The sequence below is a fragment of the Camelus bactrianus genome, chromosome X, assembly GCF_048773025.1.
Source record: "Camelus bactrianus isolate YW-2024 breed Bactrian camel chromosome X, ASM4877302v1, whole genome shotgun sequence".
Taxonomy (NCBI): domain Eukaryota; kingdom Metazoa; phylum Chordata; class Mammalia; order Artiodactyla; family Camelidae; genus Camelus; species Camelus bactrianus.
In genome coordinates, this window is record NC_133575.1 from 4306303 (window position 1) to 4321661 (window position 15359).

The 15359-nt window shown below is 49.3% G+C and overlaps 1 protein-coding gene across 9 annotated transcripts in view; it reads left to right on the forward strand.

The window, feature by feature from the left end:
• STS (steroid sulfatase) overlaps positions 1 to 15359 on the forward strand; it is a 499782-nt gene that overhangs the window by 66947 nt on the left and 417476 nt on the right. For all 9 annotated transcript variants that reach the window (XR_012504613.1, XR_012504612.1, XR_012504611.1 and 6 more), the window contains one exon: positions 11484 to 11620. Coding sequence is in view for 5 of the 9 variants with exons in the window: in XM_010963972.3 (XP_010962274.2) it covers positions 11484 to 11620 (137 nt within the window). In the remaining 4 variants the exon portion in view is untranslated. The remainder of the gene's footprint in view (positions 1 to 11483; positions 11621 to 15359) is intronic.

A 15359-nucleotide genomic window follows, 5' to 3' on the forward strand; every position in this document is an offset into this window, starting at 1 on the left:
TGATAGGACGCTCTCAAGGGGAGAGCGGGCAGGCTCAGGTGAGCGGCTGCCCTGAGTTTCTTTGGCAAGTTGGTTACACAGGGTGTAAAAATGAATGGGCGGAATACATTGAGGGGGGATTGGTGTGGGGTCCTATTCCCTGATTTTCATCCCAACTCCACCTTCTCGAGGGTGGGAGAGAGTTTCGTCCTTATTTAATCTGGATCACAAGTGTCACGGCGGCGGTGTGTGGTGGGTACTTCTAATCTGCAAGGCTAATTTTGTTGTAATGAGGTCATAGTGAGCAGAAGGCTACATTCAGACACTGCAGATTCCTGCCCTTTCCCGCTTTTTTGTCAGCCTCCAGGGCACTTGCCAGCCTACAGTGTGTGACTACTTCTCAGCCCAGAGGTTCCTGCTTTCCTTTCTCTGCCCACGGGACCCCTGGTGCTTACATGATGTTGATTTTCCTGTATTTGGCCCCCTGCCTCTCTTTTTGCCCAATTCCTGCCATCTGGCCTGTGTCCCCCTTTCTCTGCTCATGTCTAGCTGTCTTCCTGCTCTAACAGAAGCACGGGATGGTCCTCCTCACCACGTTTCCCCTCCCATGCTTAGTGGATTTCCCCAGCCTGGCTCTCTGCAGGATGGATGGGGGAAATGAAATGGCATGTATTGGGGGCTGGGGGGGTGGTCTCAGGAATAACGATGCTGTAGGCTCTCCCCACAGACACTTTGCCAGTTTCCCCATGTCCTGTGCTTGTGAAGCCACACCCCAAAAAGTTCTGTGGGGTGACAGCTGTGGGAAGAGGGGACTGGGTATCAACACAGTCTTGAATCTTCCAATGGGCGAGCAAGAGAGGAAAAGGAACTGTGCGTTGTTGACTGTACACGCTGCCCTTGTGATGTGAACGGTGTGGAGAGAGCCAAGCGTTCTAGGCACGTTTCTGAGCAAAACCACCCTGTGAGGGCACTGGGTGATCCCTCTGGGGTCTGTTAGAGCTGCTTGAGTTTATACTTTTGGGGGACTGCAGTCAGCCAAGGGGATAACCAGGAACAGAGACACTGACACAAGTCTCTCTCAGTAACACTTGCTGTTAAAAACTAACAAAATGTTTTGTTCCCTTTGTAACGTGAGAGGACAGTCGACAGACAAAGATGGAAACTCGGTGTGGAAATCAGATGTTTGGTCTTGGTGGGTCCTTGCTACGCCCGTGAGAGCGGGTCTGTTCAGGCAGCAGAGAGTGGAGAAACCTCGTAAGATGGTGCGTTGAATGATGTAACGTAATTCGACTCTTTAGAGAAGGGGGAGGTGTTACATGGCCGTCATGCTCGTGAACATCTATGTCTGTGATTCTGCACGTGGAGGTACCATTGGGTTATCATGCCTTCAGTAAGCCTAGCCATCTGCCCACAACGCCGGAGGCGGGCATCCCTGGGGTGGCCACCCACATCCTGGGCACGGCGCTTGGTCAGGACTGTCGATGGTGGGGTTGCCTCTAATAGCTTAGTACGTGGTGGCGAGTGAAATTGGGTCACTAGAACTTTCCACAGGTAGACCAAGAAAGGGAGAGGGGAGATGCTCTTGGCTGGAGGTGTAGAATTGCGATTCCTCACACTTTGTGTTGGGAGATCCTGGGATGTCGGTTGAAAGTGGAGAGTGCCAGTCCTCTCTGTGGAAATCCCTGCTGGGTGGCTCGAAGGTGACAACACTGTACCTCCCCAAGAGGTGTTTAACTGAAACGAAAGTTTACTGAAATGATTTTTATTTTCTCTGTAGAGTGATCACGTCTGATGCGTTCCACCCGATCCTGTTCTGTTTCTTTTCTTTTCTTTAATACCTGACTGTGATGCTCCATTCATGTCATGACTCAGCCCTGGGTCCCAGTCTGCATGGTTGACAAAGCTTTCACCTCGCCAGTTAAACTTGCAGTGTCCTATAAACAAGAGAGGGGCCGTTCCAAGGTTGAACGGTGTTCCACGGAGGGCAAACCTATCCTTTTAAGCCAAAACGCACAAAAAAGTCTGCTGTTTGGCAAATTTGCCAGTATGGCTGGAGCACTCTCCGTCTACAGCCATCTCTCAGAAGCATGCGGGGAGGAGATTAATACTTCAGAGCTCAATGCAAAATGACAGGAATCAGGAGTGTTGCTCAGCTTGCAGGGTGAATCACTTTTTTTTTTACATGTGGTATTTTGACGAAAAAGATTGAATCTATACAGACTTTGAATATTTATGTGATTACAAGACGTTTTCATGAGTTCCTCAGCATATGATTTTAGGAGGGTGGCAAAGCAAATTCGATCAGCTTCGGGATGTTGAAGCCCGGCCAGTTTTTCTTGATTACATCGGCGTTTCTTCCGTTTTCTTCCAGAAGTAGAGATTCGGGTGTTCTAGCAACACCATAGTTGGGGGTTCTGGTTACTGAGTTTTTTGGGTTTTTTTTAACGGTTTAGTCTTCAAACAGGTGACTGTAGAGTGAATGACCACTGCCCACGTTGGAGCACTGCACAGATGGTCAGTATCAGTGACCATGCTGCCATGTGTTTACCACGAGGCCATTCTCAAAAAAACTTCTCGCGTGTGTTATCTGATGATTCAATGATTTAAAGCATCTACGTAAAGTCTCCCCTGGGTGACACTGACTTCCTGTGTTATATGGTAAATATCTGATCTGCTGAAGGCTGATGTCCAAGGTTCTTGAGAGAATTGCCTTAATGTGGCACCAGAGAGTCGTAACCCACGGTGACACTACCATTTCTATAAACTTTTTTTTAAGGATCCAGAGACACATTTATATGAGTTACCTCATTGACCAGAGCGTCTTGAATCATTGGGGCAGGTCTCACCACATTTGTGAGACACGCATTTTGGGCTCATCAGAAGCAGGGACGGCCCATCCAAGCAATGACAGTGTCTGTGCGATTGACTCAGGTGCCTGGGCATCAGAATTTCCCAGTCGAAACCAGTGCCTTATTTCAGTGGATTGCTGTGGAAACAGTTTTCGGGGGGACACAGCTCCACTTCAGTGCACTTGTCACAGGCGATGAGGAAAAGGATTTAAATGCTCATTTCTAATGTTCATATTCTGTCTCTGAGCCTGGGGACTGAAATGGTTTCTGCTCAAGGGTTTGTTCTCGAGATGCTGACTTGAGATTGGAAGACACGAATGACGGGGACCTAATGGGAGGCAGTTGATTGCTTCTTGGTCCTCTCAAGTGTGGTCTGCTTAGCTGCATTCAGGTCCATGCGTCAGGATTACAAGTGTGTATTTCCAAATTGAAGAGAGCGATGGCTTGGAATATATAACCGTGCCCTCCACCACAATCCCTCACCCTAATTGACTCTTTTAGGGATAAAATTTGTCTTGGGAAGACGTTTCTATGGCTAGAGAGGTAGATAATTAGCTCACCATATGTTATAAGCTGTGTAGTAATTCAAGACACAGGGCATCCTTAATGTACTTTAATTAGCGAGAAATCCCTGTTGCTGTTGCAGGCAGGAATGACCTGTAGATTTCTTGAGAGATACTCAACTCCCCTTGTGTGTGCCGAAGGAAGGGTCCTTCAGCCGTCCTGCGTTCCTCCCGTGCCGTGACTCTCTTCCGTGCTTTGTGAAACAGGTCCAGCTGGGGTGCCCAGCGTGCGGCACGTTCGTGTGTAACCGGCACGGGTTAATTACATGCAGTAGGCGCTGCGGATACGCACAGCATCTTGGGCACGTTTCGTAGCCCTCACCTCTTACAAAGCTGCCCAGGGACCCTGGGAGGTGGGTAAAGACACGGCTTCTTGTGGGAGAATTGGAGACTGAAAACTTGTGAGTGATGGCAAAAGCCGCACAGCCAGTAGTCGACCGTGGATTAAAACCCACATCTAACTCTCCACGAGGGCTCTCCTGAGCGAGCCATAACGAGCTAGGCATCTTCTTTGCTTCCACACCTATTCTGCCATCTTAGTAGTAAGGTCTGAGTATGGATTCATCGGAAGAGGGTAGGGAGTTCCACACCCCTTCTCCAAGCGGAGGAGTCCACGTCTCACACCCCAAAAGGAGAATGCGCCCTGCTGGCTCTTACACAAACTTTCACGTGCGTACTGTAATCATTACCGTGGCGAGGGAGACGGATCTGGGTGTCCTGAAAAGAAGATGAAGGCTGCGTCGTGATGGATGGTGAACTTAACCAAGTTAATTTTGTTCCCAAGGTAGTTTTTGTTTTGTTTGAGTCGCGGCCACGTGTACAAAGGTTCGATGCCAGTGGGTAGAGTGACATTCATGTTTCCAAGGTCCCCCAAAGAGAGAGGCGAATCCGGGTCATTCTGCTGGGTCAACAGCCAGGTTTGGTGGCTGGTTTCCTGTCTAAATTCTGTGAAAACAGTGCTTCGTTGCTAAAAAAACATTTCAGTTGAAAGAAACCACCGTGTGTTTCTCTGCCAGTCAAGACGTGTTCCGTCCGAAGAGGAAATTTTCTGAAACGATGATGACTTTATGCACACCCACTTGATTTGTGTAGCTCAGGGTGTCCAGTCAGCGGATTCATAAGTTCGTATGAAATTGACCAGGAGTGTTCTCTTCTCAAAGTCCTGCTTTGCGGAAGTTGTGTCACCATATTCAGTGTGTGTGTGTGTGTGTGTGTGTGTGTGTTCACGTGTATTTTGAAAGGCTGTCATCAAGAGTGAAATACATGCTAATAACTTTCGTTTGAGTTCATTTGGGGATCTCTCTCAGGGTTCATAAACGTGTCCCTTAGGGACTGCTCGACAGCAGATCCGAAGTTTGGGAATGACACAGAGTTCTAGTTTTCATCTCTGGCTCCCCAGAGTTGTAAGATCGCTTTTTCTGATTTTAACAAAACTCGGTCCGAGACCTCTCTCCACGGGGAAGCCAGCGGGACATCTGAAGTACGGGGAGGGTGAGTAACGGGGAGATCACCTGCACAGGGAAAGGCTGAGCCCTCAGGGGGTCCTCACAGGGAGGAGCTGCCTGTAGCACTTTTCAGGGTCTGTAGTTTTGTGGTGAATAAATACGCCTTTCTTACCAGCACGGCTTATGTCATCATCACCCCCTAAAAGCTGTGACAGCTGAGAAATGCATCATCGGGAGCTTTGACCTTTTATCTTGTTCCGTTGCATCACCATTTGGCTCCGTCCGGTTCCTGAGATGCGTTTACAGAGCACCTCCAACCCAGCCTTTCCCAGGTCCAGCTGGGCGATGGTGTAAGTGGCCGTGATGGATGGCTGTGAGCTGACCCAGAGGTGCTTTCTAGAAAAGGGATCGTGGGATGATTTTGTTAGTTCAGAGAAGAGATTAAGCCAGAAAGGAATAGGGGCGACATTGATTTTTAATTCATGGGGAGAAGAGTAAATCAAATTGAAGATGAAGGGACACAGAGGGACACACACACATACACGTGCATGCACTCACTCTCAAGAGTGGAAAGGTTAAATAATTAAGGAGTGGTCTTGTTCCATAGAGGCACATGGTAGTTGACTGGCTTGTCACTTTGATGGTCCAGCGGGATATGAGTTTAGGGACGGGAATGTCCTTTGAATGCGCCCCCTCGTTCGGGCCGGGCCAACCGCAAGCTGAACGTGGTCATAGAGGAGGCTTGTCTTCAGCCGCACGGGGTCCGTGTCCACGGCACGCCTCCCTGAACGGGGCGTGCACAGAGCACTCTGAGACCACCCGTGCTTCATCCAACGCACAGATCCCTTTCAAGCCCTGGGATTATGACCCAGACTGGAACCAGGAAAGGTGAGCTTTGCTATAATAGATTTTCAAGGACAGGTACGCAGGGGCCCCAGCTGGCGAGGAAACGCCTGATATGAGGTGCGAGTCTGGGGGCCACGGGGGCTGCACTTGGCCCACCTCGTTCAGGCTGCTGAGTCATGAGGGCTCCAGCTGCCCGCGATCCCGCAGGCATGGGGGCCGGTGCTGCTGACTTCCCAACCTGCCACGGAAGTCAGAAATCAGAAATATTTTGCAGGGGGGAGCTGTTTGGGGAGAATTTTTCTAAACGGCTGGGGTCTCAATTTTTTAAATACTAGCTCGGGTTTTTAGCCCTGTGTCCCCATGCTCAGTGAGTGGGTACAAGCACCGTGCTTTGGAACGGGTCCCAGGTACACACATTTCCCACGTTCTGTCCAGTGAGCATGAGGGCCGTCGGCTCACGGCCTTTCAATGTTTCTTTCCTGTCTCCGGGCGGGGAGGGAGCCTGTAGAAGAGGGGACCTGTGTTTATATCGTGCGTCAAACTGACAGAGGTGTCCCAAACAGGGCAGAGGGACTGTGGTGGGCTTCTCACACGCTTCCTTGTTTGTTTTCCATGGAGGGTCCATCCAAGGAGGCGCCCCCTCCACTGGGCTGTACCCCCTTCCTTGTAAGACACTGCTGAGCGGCTGGCATCCCTCAGGCAGCCATGCTTCCCCTAGGTGTTTCCAGAACAAGTCACAACGAACTCTTAGGCTGGGCGGTCCCCACTCACCGCCCACCTGCATTGTCCCCAGAGACAGTCTGCAAGGATCCTTGCGTCCACTTAACCAACGGCTCCTCCAAAGACACAGGGTCTCCGTGTCGGAAGCTCAGAGTGGACAGTGTCTCTTGTCAGTGTGCTGGGAGTCTGTCATCTTCGCCAGGGACCCAAGGGGACATGGATGGACTTGGAGAAGGAAGAGGAGGAGGAGGAAGAGGTTGAGGAGGAGGGGGAAGAGAAGACGCAGGCGAGAAGGGCCTAGAAGAAGAAGGACCCGTCCAGACCATGGTAACCCTGCTAGGAACTAAGCAGAGACACGACTGGTTCTCCAAAGGCAGTGTGGGACTCAGTCTTCTTCCTTGGTGCCCCATGTCCTAGTACAGTGATGCTCCATCCTTACTTCTTTCATAGGGAAATTTTTACTCTCTCCCCCTCCCCAATGTTCAGTGTCTTCCCCTCTCTGGGTTAGGATCCTTGAGGAATGCACGGCAGGTAATTTAAAGCCAGAAGCCCCCAAAGAATCTTTCCTCTGCCTGTTCCCTGGTGGGGCGTGTGGATGAACGCGGGCACCTTGATTAAAGTTCAGAGCGAGTGTGGGGGGTGGAGGGGGGTTATGGATGGTGTCTGTAGGCTGGCTTCCTCAGTTTACTCCACAGTGGGTAAAAAAAGCCATCTATTTGGTAGGAATATTACCGAGCCACGGAGAAATCTCTCCATGAACGATCCTGGCACAAAGAGAGCCCTTTGTGAGCCTTAATGGATGAGGTCATCGTGGGGAAGCTGGCGTGCTGTTTGTAGCTGGAGGGACGCAGGTGACACAAAACGCAAGGCAGCATCGTAGGTCCCGTTACACACCTCAGCTTTCAGACCTGGCTGTCCCTCTCTTCCACCTCTGTCTTTGTGGGGACGAGGTGGCTATCCTAGTTTTCCTGTCAAGTTTTTAATATCCAAGATAGATCTTCATTTGTCTCTGGTTATGAACATAGCACATGCTACTTTGGAAAAACATTGAAGCAGGGTAAAAAAGGTAGACAAAGTAAAATTGTTACCAGCCCTCGTTCCCCCCACACCCCTCCTCAGCTATCTGTCTGTTCGCGGTATCTTTCTGTTGCAGGTAAAAGTCCTTGCCTATGGGGGTTTTTGTTAAAAAAAAAAAAAGTACTCTGAATTATTGAATGAGTAATTTGGGGCCCCAGGCCGTAGACACTGTGCTTTTAGCTCACCAGGTGAATACCCAGGTAATGTCTGTGCCACCGTCCCACGTCTGAATCTCTGAACATCTTACGGGGACAAGAGCTCAGACGCCGGCGTGTTTATGGAAAGCGTTCACGTACCCCGTTGCACTGCAGTGACCTTTGAGGTCTCTCTCTCTGGGAGCTCATTCTGACCCCTGCCAGGTAGAAATGTCCTCTCCTTCTCTGAGTCCGTCCTCTGATGCGCTCTGTCATAGCACTGAAAGCAGCTCAGACCAGTTACTAATGGTTTTGTCTGTGGGTCACAGGTGGCAGGGTCTGGTCCAGCTTACCTTTATATTTTTAGTGCCTGGTGTTGGGTCAGGAGGATCGATGTGGCAGCCTTGGATGGAGGAAATGAACAGCTGGGCATGTCCATCTATGCGCGTACAGAGTGGCGGTCACACGTGCTCCAGCTGGATGGCTGCCGGAGCCACTGTTTGGTTGATGCCTTGCTCGGGTCACCAGCATCCGAGGGCTCTCCGAAGGAATCCACAGACATCCCAATTTCATTCCAATTGTTCCCTGCGGCACCGACTCAAGTGCGGATGCTTGTTGAAAAATAAAGGTCAAAATCTCCAAAGAGGAAGATGATATTCAAGAACATCGTGGCGGACAGAAAAGAAAAATGACGCTGGCACCATCCTCTTGTCTGGGTTTCACTCCCGCGTGGACAGGATGTAAATATTCCGATTCTGAGATTGAAGTGATTGCAGGTTGCTGGGAAGATGCAGAGCTGCCTTCTGTATTTTTAACAAAGAGAGAGGGAAGGCATGTAGCAGCTGAAAGTTCTGTCTTCTCACACGGCGTGTGAGACAGTAGCAATAAATTCTCAAGAGTTGTTTACTGAAGTGCTCCAGCTAATAAAAAAAAAAAAAAAAAAAAAGGAGTTAAGCTGTTACGGAGAACTCTCCCTCCCAACAACTTGCTCTAGTGTCATTTAGTTTTCAAGGTCACAGCGAGGAAGAGAGTCCTGGGCCGTCACAGTGAGCCTGGCCGTGACAGTGGTGGCTTTTCCCACTGTCTCAGAGGATATGGCTAAGGAAGAGTTCCTTCCTCCGACAGCCAGCTGTCAGTCACAGCCCAGCGGTGATGGCTGTCTGTCCAGCCCGCAGGCCTGCACTCCACGGATCACACCTCTGTTCTGGGGTGGTGCATTTTGTGCTTCGGTGTTTTTGCAAGCCAGGTGTGTTTTCTTTAATGCTCCAGGTTTGTTTTCATGTATAAAAACAAATCACTCTGCTTGGATGCCCAGCACCTTGTCTGGTTTCTGTGATGTGGATTCTACTGGATGGTAGAGAGATGTTAGGGTAGTAATTCTCCACACGGGTGCGTACTGATAATCAGTGCATGAATGGGCCTCTCCCCTTCCACCGAGCGTACCCCTCCATTCCAAGACAGAAGTCACATTCCGCGGTGCTTGATGGAACTCCAGAGTGTTCTGTCTTGGACTCGGACGCAACTTGACCGTTCTTCCTGCACGCATCGTTAAAGACGTTTACCTCGGCCTCCCTTATTGGCCTGTTGTGCCGACTTGATCGTTGACTCCTTCATTGTCACCGCATGTGTTGACATGCCTGCATCTTCTGACCCCTGTGATGCTATAAAACACCAGTGACGTCGTTGGCCGCCTCTTCCTTCAGCTGTTTCCTTTTTTGTCCAAGTTGCTAGGCACACAGTCGTTCTTCGTTCTCAGCACATACTGCCAGTCACATCTCGCATTTCCAGCTATGACCAGCTATGCCCTGGGAAGACTTGACTTTTTAAAGCTTCCTTATCTGTCTTCCTTAACTCTAAAAAAAAACGGGAGAACAGATGAGCCCGAGATCGTACTGAGATGGTACCCGTGTGTAGTGTAGCTTTTCTATTTAGGGACGAGTAGAAAGAGGGTAATTTTGTGTTTGTTTTGGGAAATCCAAGCCAGTTTTTAGGGCCCTCGTCTGCTTCTTGAGAAGGAGGTGCAGCTTGTCCAAGCACGGATATGCTTGCGCCCCAGAGCGACCAGGACGGACACGTCACAGACCTCCCTGTGTGCCGACGTCCTCAGTGTGCCATGGCTTCGTCTCATTCTTCCAGGTTCTTCAAGGATACAAACCCTTGGAAGCAGCTCACGGGACGCCTTTGGGACACATTCTCACATGCAGATTATCAGCTAGGAAGACAGCTCGCATGCTTCTTCGGAACAAAAATACGTCTTCTTTCTGGGGAGTAACAGAGTTACAGAGCAGAGGCTGTGGGTTCTTACTCTCTTGCCTTCAAATGTCAGTTGCTGGGAGATGTGGAACAAGCTGCTTACAGCCTTTGTGTGTGTGTGTGTGTGTGTGTGTGTGTGTGTGTGTGTGTCTGTGTGTGCTCGTGTACTTTCGCAGTTGTGAAATAATAATGACATTCCTTCACCATATACTCTTGTAAGAGAAAAAACAAGGCAGAATGCATCGCCGAGCCCCGGACCTAGGAAACACGACGCGACTGATTCACAAGCAGTTGCTGAGTTCGGTCTGTTTTCCGAAGAGGGGCCGTGCCTGGCTCACCCCGACTGTGGCAGGCTGTGCTTCTTTTTTGTGTCAAAAGGCGGGCGCCCTCGAACAAGCGCTGCCTACCCCAGACGTGTGAACCGCTGGCTCGCGGGTGCCGCAGCGGCTGCAGGAACCGAAGCCGCGTTCGCGTTAGGAAATTAAAAACGCGTCCGTCAGCGTGTCATCCATTTGTGTACTGGAAGTAAAGTCATTGCAGACATGCTGCCCAGTTACCCAGTTCCTAAATTTGATACGGTTTTGGGTACGATGAGGCCACACTGTGTGCAGAAGTCTGTGGGGTATCGTGAGGGGTTCGGGGATTAAGTAAACGTATAAAAGCACTGGTGACTTCGTTAAATAGGTTATTTCTTTAGAACTTGTACTTGCTGGCAAAGATGTTGAACAAGGGGTGTGATCCCTTCAAAGTGGCCAGAGACCCACACAGTAACTGGGCTGCCTAGCAGGGGTCCAGAAGGGCTCCAGGTGCACATCGGGAATGGCTTAAGACTCTCCAGCGTCTTTCCATCCGCAGCAGTTCCAACAGGGGGTGCTCAGCGGTAGAACGTGTGCTGAGCATGTGCGAGGTCCTGGGTTCAGTCTCCAGTACCTCTGTGTCAAAAAAAAAAACAACCCCTCAGGAAATCAGTTCCAGCAGGGTAGGTTTAGGTGCACTGTGGATTACGAAATGCTTTTGCAACACCATTCGTCTCTCTCGACGAAAGCACTGATGATTTGGGCTGGTTCAGAGAACGGTCCATTTAACTTCCAGAACTCAGCATTGGCCATTGAGCGTTCATTCTGGGACACCTGCTCCGTAGTAGAAGGTGGGCAGGATGGCGGAAGGCAGAGTTGGCTCGGTGTTGGAAAGATGTGGATGTGAGTGGTTGACAATGCAAGATGGTGTCAAGACACTTGAGTGTGTCCAGTGTCAACTACTTCTGTATGTATATTCCAGAGAGGGTACTCTTTTGAAGGTGCCTGCGTTCATATTCATCTCATACAGAGAGGGAAGAACAGAATTCAATTAAAAAAAAAAAAAAGAAAAGAAAATGCAGGTGGTTCTCTGGTGCTTTTCATTCAAGGACGTAGCACTTCGGTGTGCTGGTCAGTAGAAGGTCATCATGAGTAACCTGTGCAGGCTTCTTTTCCCGTGAATCAGAGATTCGACATTAGGCTTCCTTTGGTGGTGGTTCCTGAATTCTCAAACGGCCTTGTGTAATCCTAGGGGGACCCTAGTCAGAACGGTGGCCGACGTGCTTATTTGGCTCTGGGATTTTTTTTTTTCCCCTCGCAGGAATGCTGAGACACCTTTCCTGCTGGTCCTGTCTTACCTGCAAGTGCACACGGCTCTCTTCTCCAGCGAGGACTTTGCCGGCAAAAGCAAACACGGTGCTTACGGGGACGCTGCGGAGGAGATGGATTGGAGTGTGGGTACGTGGACCTTTATCTTCAGTCTGCCCTTCAAATGCGGTTCAGTCTTTTCTTGCTTCTAGTTGACTTCCTATGAGTTTCCACCCGTGTCCCTGACGCCTTGAGAGATAGCATGTGTTTTTTTTTTTTTCTTTGTTTTGTCCTTTCAAAAAGGGTAACCAAACAAACACTAATAATGAAAGGTAAACAGAGTGTAAAAAGCATCTCAGCCCCGAGTGCGTGATTTGCAGTTGCCAATGGATACGGCACCAGGGGGAGTCTGTGTCTGGGGGTTGGGGGCTGGTGATGGAAGAGATTAATGAAGAAAGGGAATTAAAGCGTTAATCCTTCTCACTGCTTTATTGTTTTAGCAATTAAATATGAGCAATCCCTTGCCTTTCACAAAGCTAGGTCCGTGGTGAATTTGGGGTACAGAGGCTCTCGGTGCCATAGCCACAGGGCCTTCCAAGGCTGCTATTAGCTCACACCATGTCTGCTTCTCCTGGACCTTGTGTTCTTCTTGCTGCAAAGACCACCTCGTTCCCTGCGTCCCTTCTCCTTTTCCTAAGAGGTTACCCTGTTTCTGAGAAATGGTGGCATTTTTTTTTCAGAGGCCCCAGAAGGACGTCTTTTTTAGGGTCTTCCCTTTAAAATTGTGTCTCGCACGTCTACATGAGATGATGGAGACCTGCATTCTTCCGCACAGCTGAGCCGTCTCGGGTCTGTTCCAGGGTGTGGGTGTAGCCAGAGTACGTCGGTTCAGCACAGGGACGGCAGATCAGTGGGCTCTGAACTTCTCACTCAGTTCCTGTCTTTTGTACTGCATCTCTCATGGTAACATTGCTTGGTCTGGCCGGGAAAAATTGGACAAAATTGGACAAAATTGAGCAAATGGCACCGTCAACCAGGTTGCTTAAGATTTTTCTCTATTTCCTTTTTTCCGTGTCTCGTTCCTCCTTCCTTTTCTTCTTGTCCACTGATTGGACAGTTTTGGAATCTAGATGTTTTAGAGATACTTTAGCGTGGCCACAGAGTTCTCCTGTTGGTTTGTTTTAAGCAGCAGACTGCATTTCGTGAGGGCCACCAACTGTGTTGATTACAAGAGCAAGCGTTGTTCGGTTTCGTCTCCATCTTGGTGGGAGCGTGGTCTTCACGACTAGAAGACTGCACCGTTATTCAAGCTTCTAGCTCTTGCTTTAACGATCTCTGTGAACTTGAAAGATGTCTTCAATCTCCGGGCTGGGTGGAGAATTCAGACGAGGCAAGTTCTCAGTGTCTTTCTTCCCTAACGATCTCTGTGATGTTAGTGGATAACAGAAGTGAGTACAAATGATGGATACGCACTAGGAAAAACAAAACAGAACATTCCCCCTAATGAGGTTCGTAAGGAGAATGCATTATACTCGGGGCTTTGACAGACACCAGTACAAGCCTGCCTGAGTCATTTTTCCTTCTGAAAATGTCGCATGGAAATTAGTTCACGTCGTCCACACCTTGGTACTGTGAATCAGTAGACTATTCCGCAGTGTGAATCCGTAGCATATTTTATCTCTTTAATGAGTGTTACATGTTAATGTAACAGGTTTTGTCTGTGGCCCTCTAACGTTTGTTGGCTACGGAGCAAACTCAGGCTGCTTGCATCACACTGACTGATGAAGTTTTATTTAATTAGAGCAGCTCATATGCCTACCCTGACTTCTTAAAAAGTCTGACTTCCAATGCTTTCCTGCTACTGGTGCATCTGGAATAGAACGGAGAGGGGTTTTTAATCTTTGAGATCTGCGTTAGACCCTGATATCATACTACTAGAGGATTGTGTTGTTTCTTTTTCGCCAAAAAATATGATCTTCCCCTTAAGCCATCCCGTTCGTTTCTCAGGGTGTCTGTTGTTTTACAAATCCAGTACCTCTGAGCAGCTTGAGGAATATTCTTTCTTTCCAGGAATATTCTTTCTTTCACTCTCCCAGAGAAGGAGACTACCGTTCTGAATAATCATGTCATAAAATAACACAGGGATATTGGCTTAAAAATGAATGCACCCAGCACCGGGAGCCGCTGAGAGAGAAGCAGTCAGCTAGAGAGGGCAGATCTCTGTCCCTGAGAGTATTTCCTTTCAGAATGCCTGGAGGCAGCATCTTTCTATGGAGCATAACTTTCTCCTCTGCAGGTTTTTCTGTCCCGGTAAAGCCATGTTCATAAAAACAACCTTTGTTACTGAATTGTCCTCCGCGGCACCCCCGCCCCACATCCTGGTGCCTCAGCGTCTTATTCTTAGTGGCACGACCGTTCCAGCTTGTGTTATAATAACACCAGAAGAACTGGCCACACAGCTGTGGTGTGAGGGCTACGCCAGGGGTGTCGTGGTGGCTGCAGACCTGGAGCTTGAACACCACCGTGCAATTCGAGGGGTGGGCCCATTATAGTCATCACAGCTACCGCCTGCTGAGCGCATGTCCCCCGCACCTGGCCCGGGACTTCCCGGGCATCCCCTCCCTTTGTGCTGGCGACAGTCGGGGCATCACTCCCGTTCTGTGGATGAGGCAGGGGGAGGCTTGCAGAAGGCTGAGTGCACCTGCCTCAGGTCACACAATGCATGAGCAGTCGGCCTCCATCCGAATGCAGTCGCCTGAAGTCTGGTCCACCTCCCTCCACGGCTTTCCAGGTAACCGGAAAGGCCACATCAGTGTAGTGTTGTAGTGCACACAGTCAACAATAAATCACAGGGAAAGAGCTGGTTCCTTCATTCATCACCTTTATTAGATGCCCACTCTGTGCCTCTTTATTTATTTTTTTTTAATTTTTGGATGCAGAAATTAAAATGTAATGATGGTAAGACCCTGGCTTAAGAGAATTGAGGCGCTGCTAAGGGGTTTAAGATTCTTCCAGGCGATCTAATAAGAACCCAGAGGAGAAAGGGACAAATGAGTGAAGTGCACATAATTCTTGAGAGGTTTGAAAAGGGAAAGGTCCCTGTATATGGCCGATGGCCGGCCTCACCATTGCAGCAGGACACACAGGTGAAGCCTTTGGGCAGTCGTGGCACTATTGCAAGTCTGATTTTCAACCTCAATTAATTCCCAAGCTGCGGAGCTTTAGGGGAGGAAGAGCGAGTGGGTGAAATCGTGGTGTTCTCAAATGCACACCAGTTATTTTGGGTGGGAGCCATTCTAGCTGTTTTTCTTCCTTCGGAAATGCAATGATATTTACCTGAGACCTGTGAATGGGTGGTGGGAGGGAACAGAGGGAGCAGGTGGAGGGATGGGAGGTTTGGAGGCGGTCCCAGCCAGTGCTTTCTTGTCTGTGCCACATCCGTTTGCAGCGCTCACGGCTCCAGGGTGTCAGGTGGCATTTGCCTGTAGTTAGCTTTTATTAAGAACCCTGTGCTATTCATAGAACCGCGTGAAGGAATCAAAAATCAGCACCTGCTTGGGATGAGACTAGCAAATTCTCTAGCCTACAAAGAGGAATGCAAGTCGAGAATACAATAAGGCAATTGTGAAAATAAATCTCTGGCTTCAAATCAAACCTTCCAATTAAAAAAACAAACCTCTGTCACTTCTGAGGGTTGTGACCCAGTGACTAATGCGAGATTCTTTCCAATGAAAACAGTGAGTCTCTTTTTTAATCTGGAAGAAGCACCAACCCTCCTACTGGGACCCCAGAATCCCTCACGAGTTTGGTTGTGAGTTGCTTAGGACCTGTGATGTGGCACCCCCTACTGGCTGTGTCTGGTAAGGCAACCTCAGTTTCTCCCAGTGTC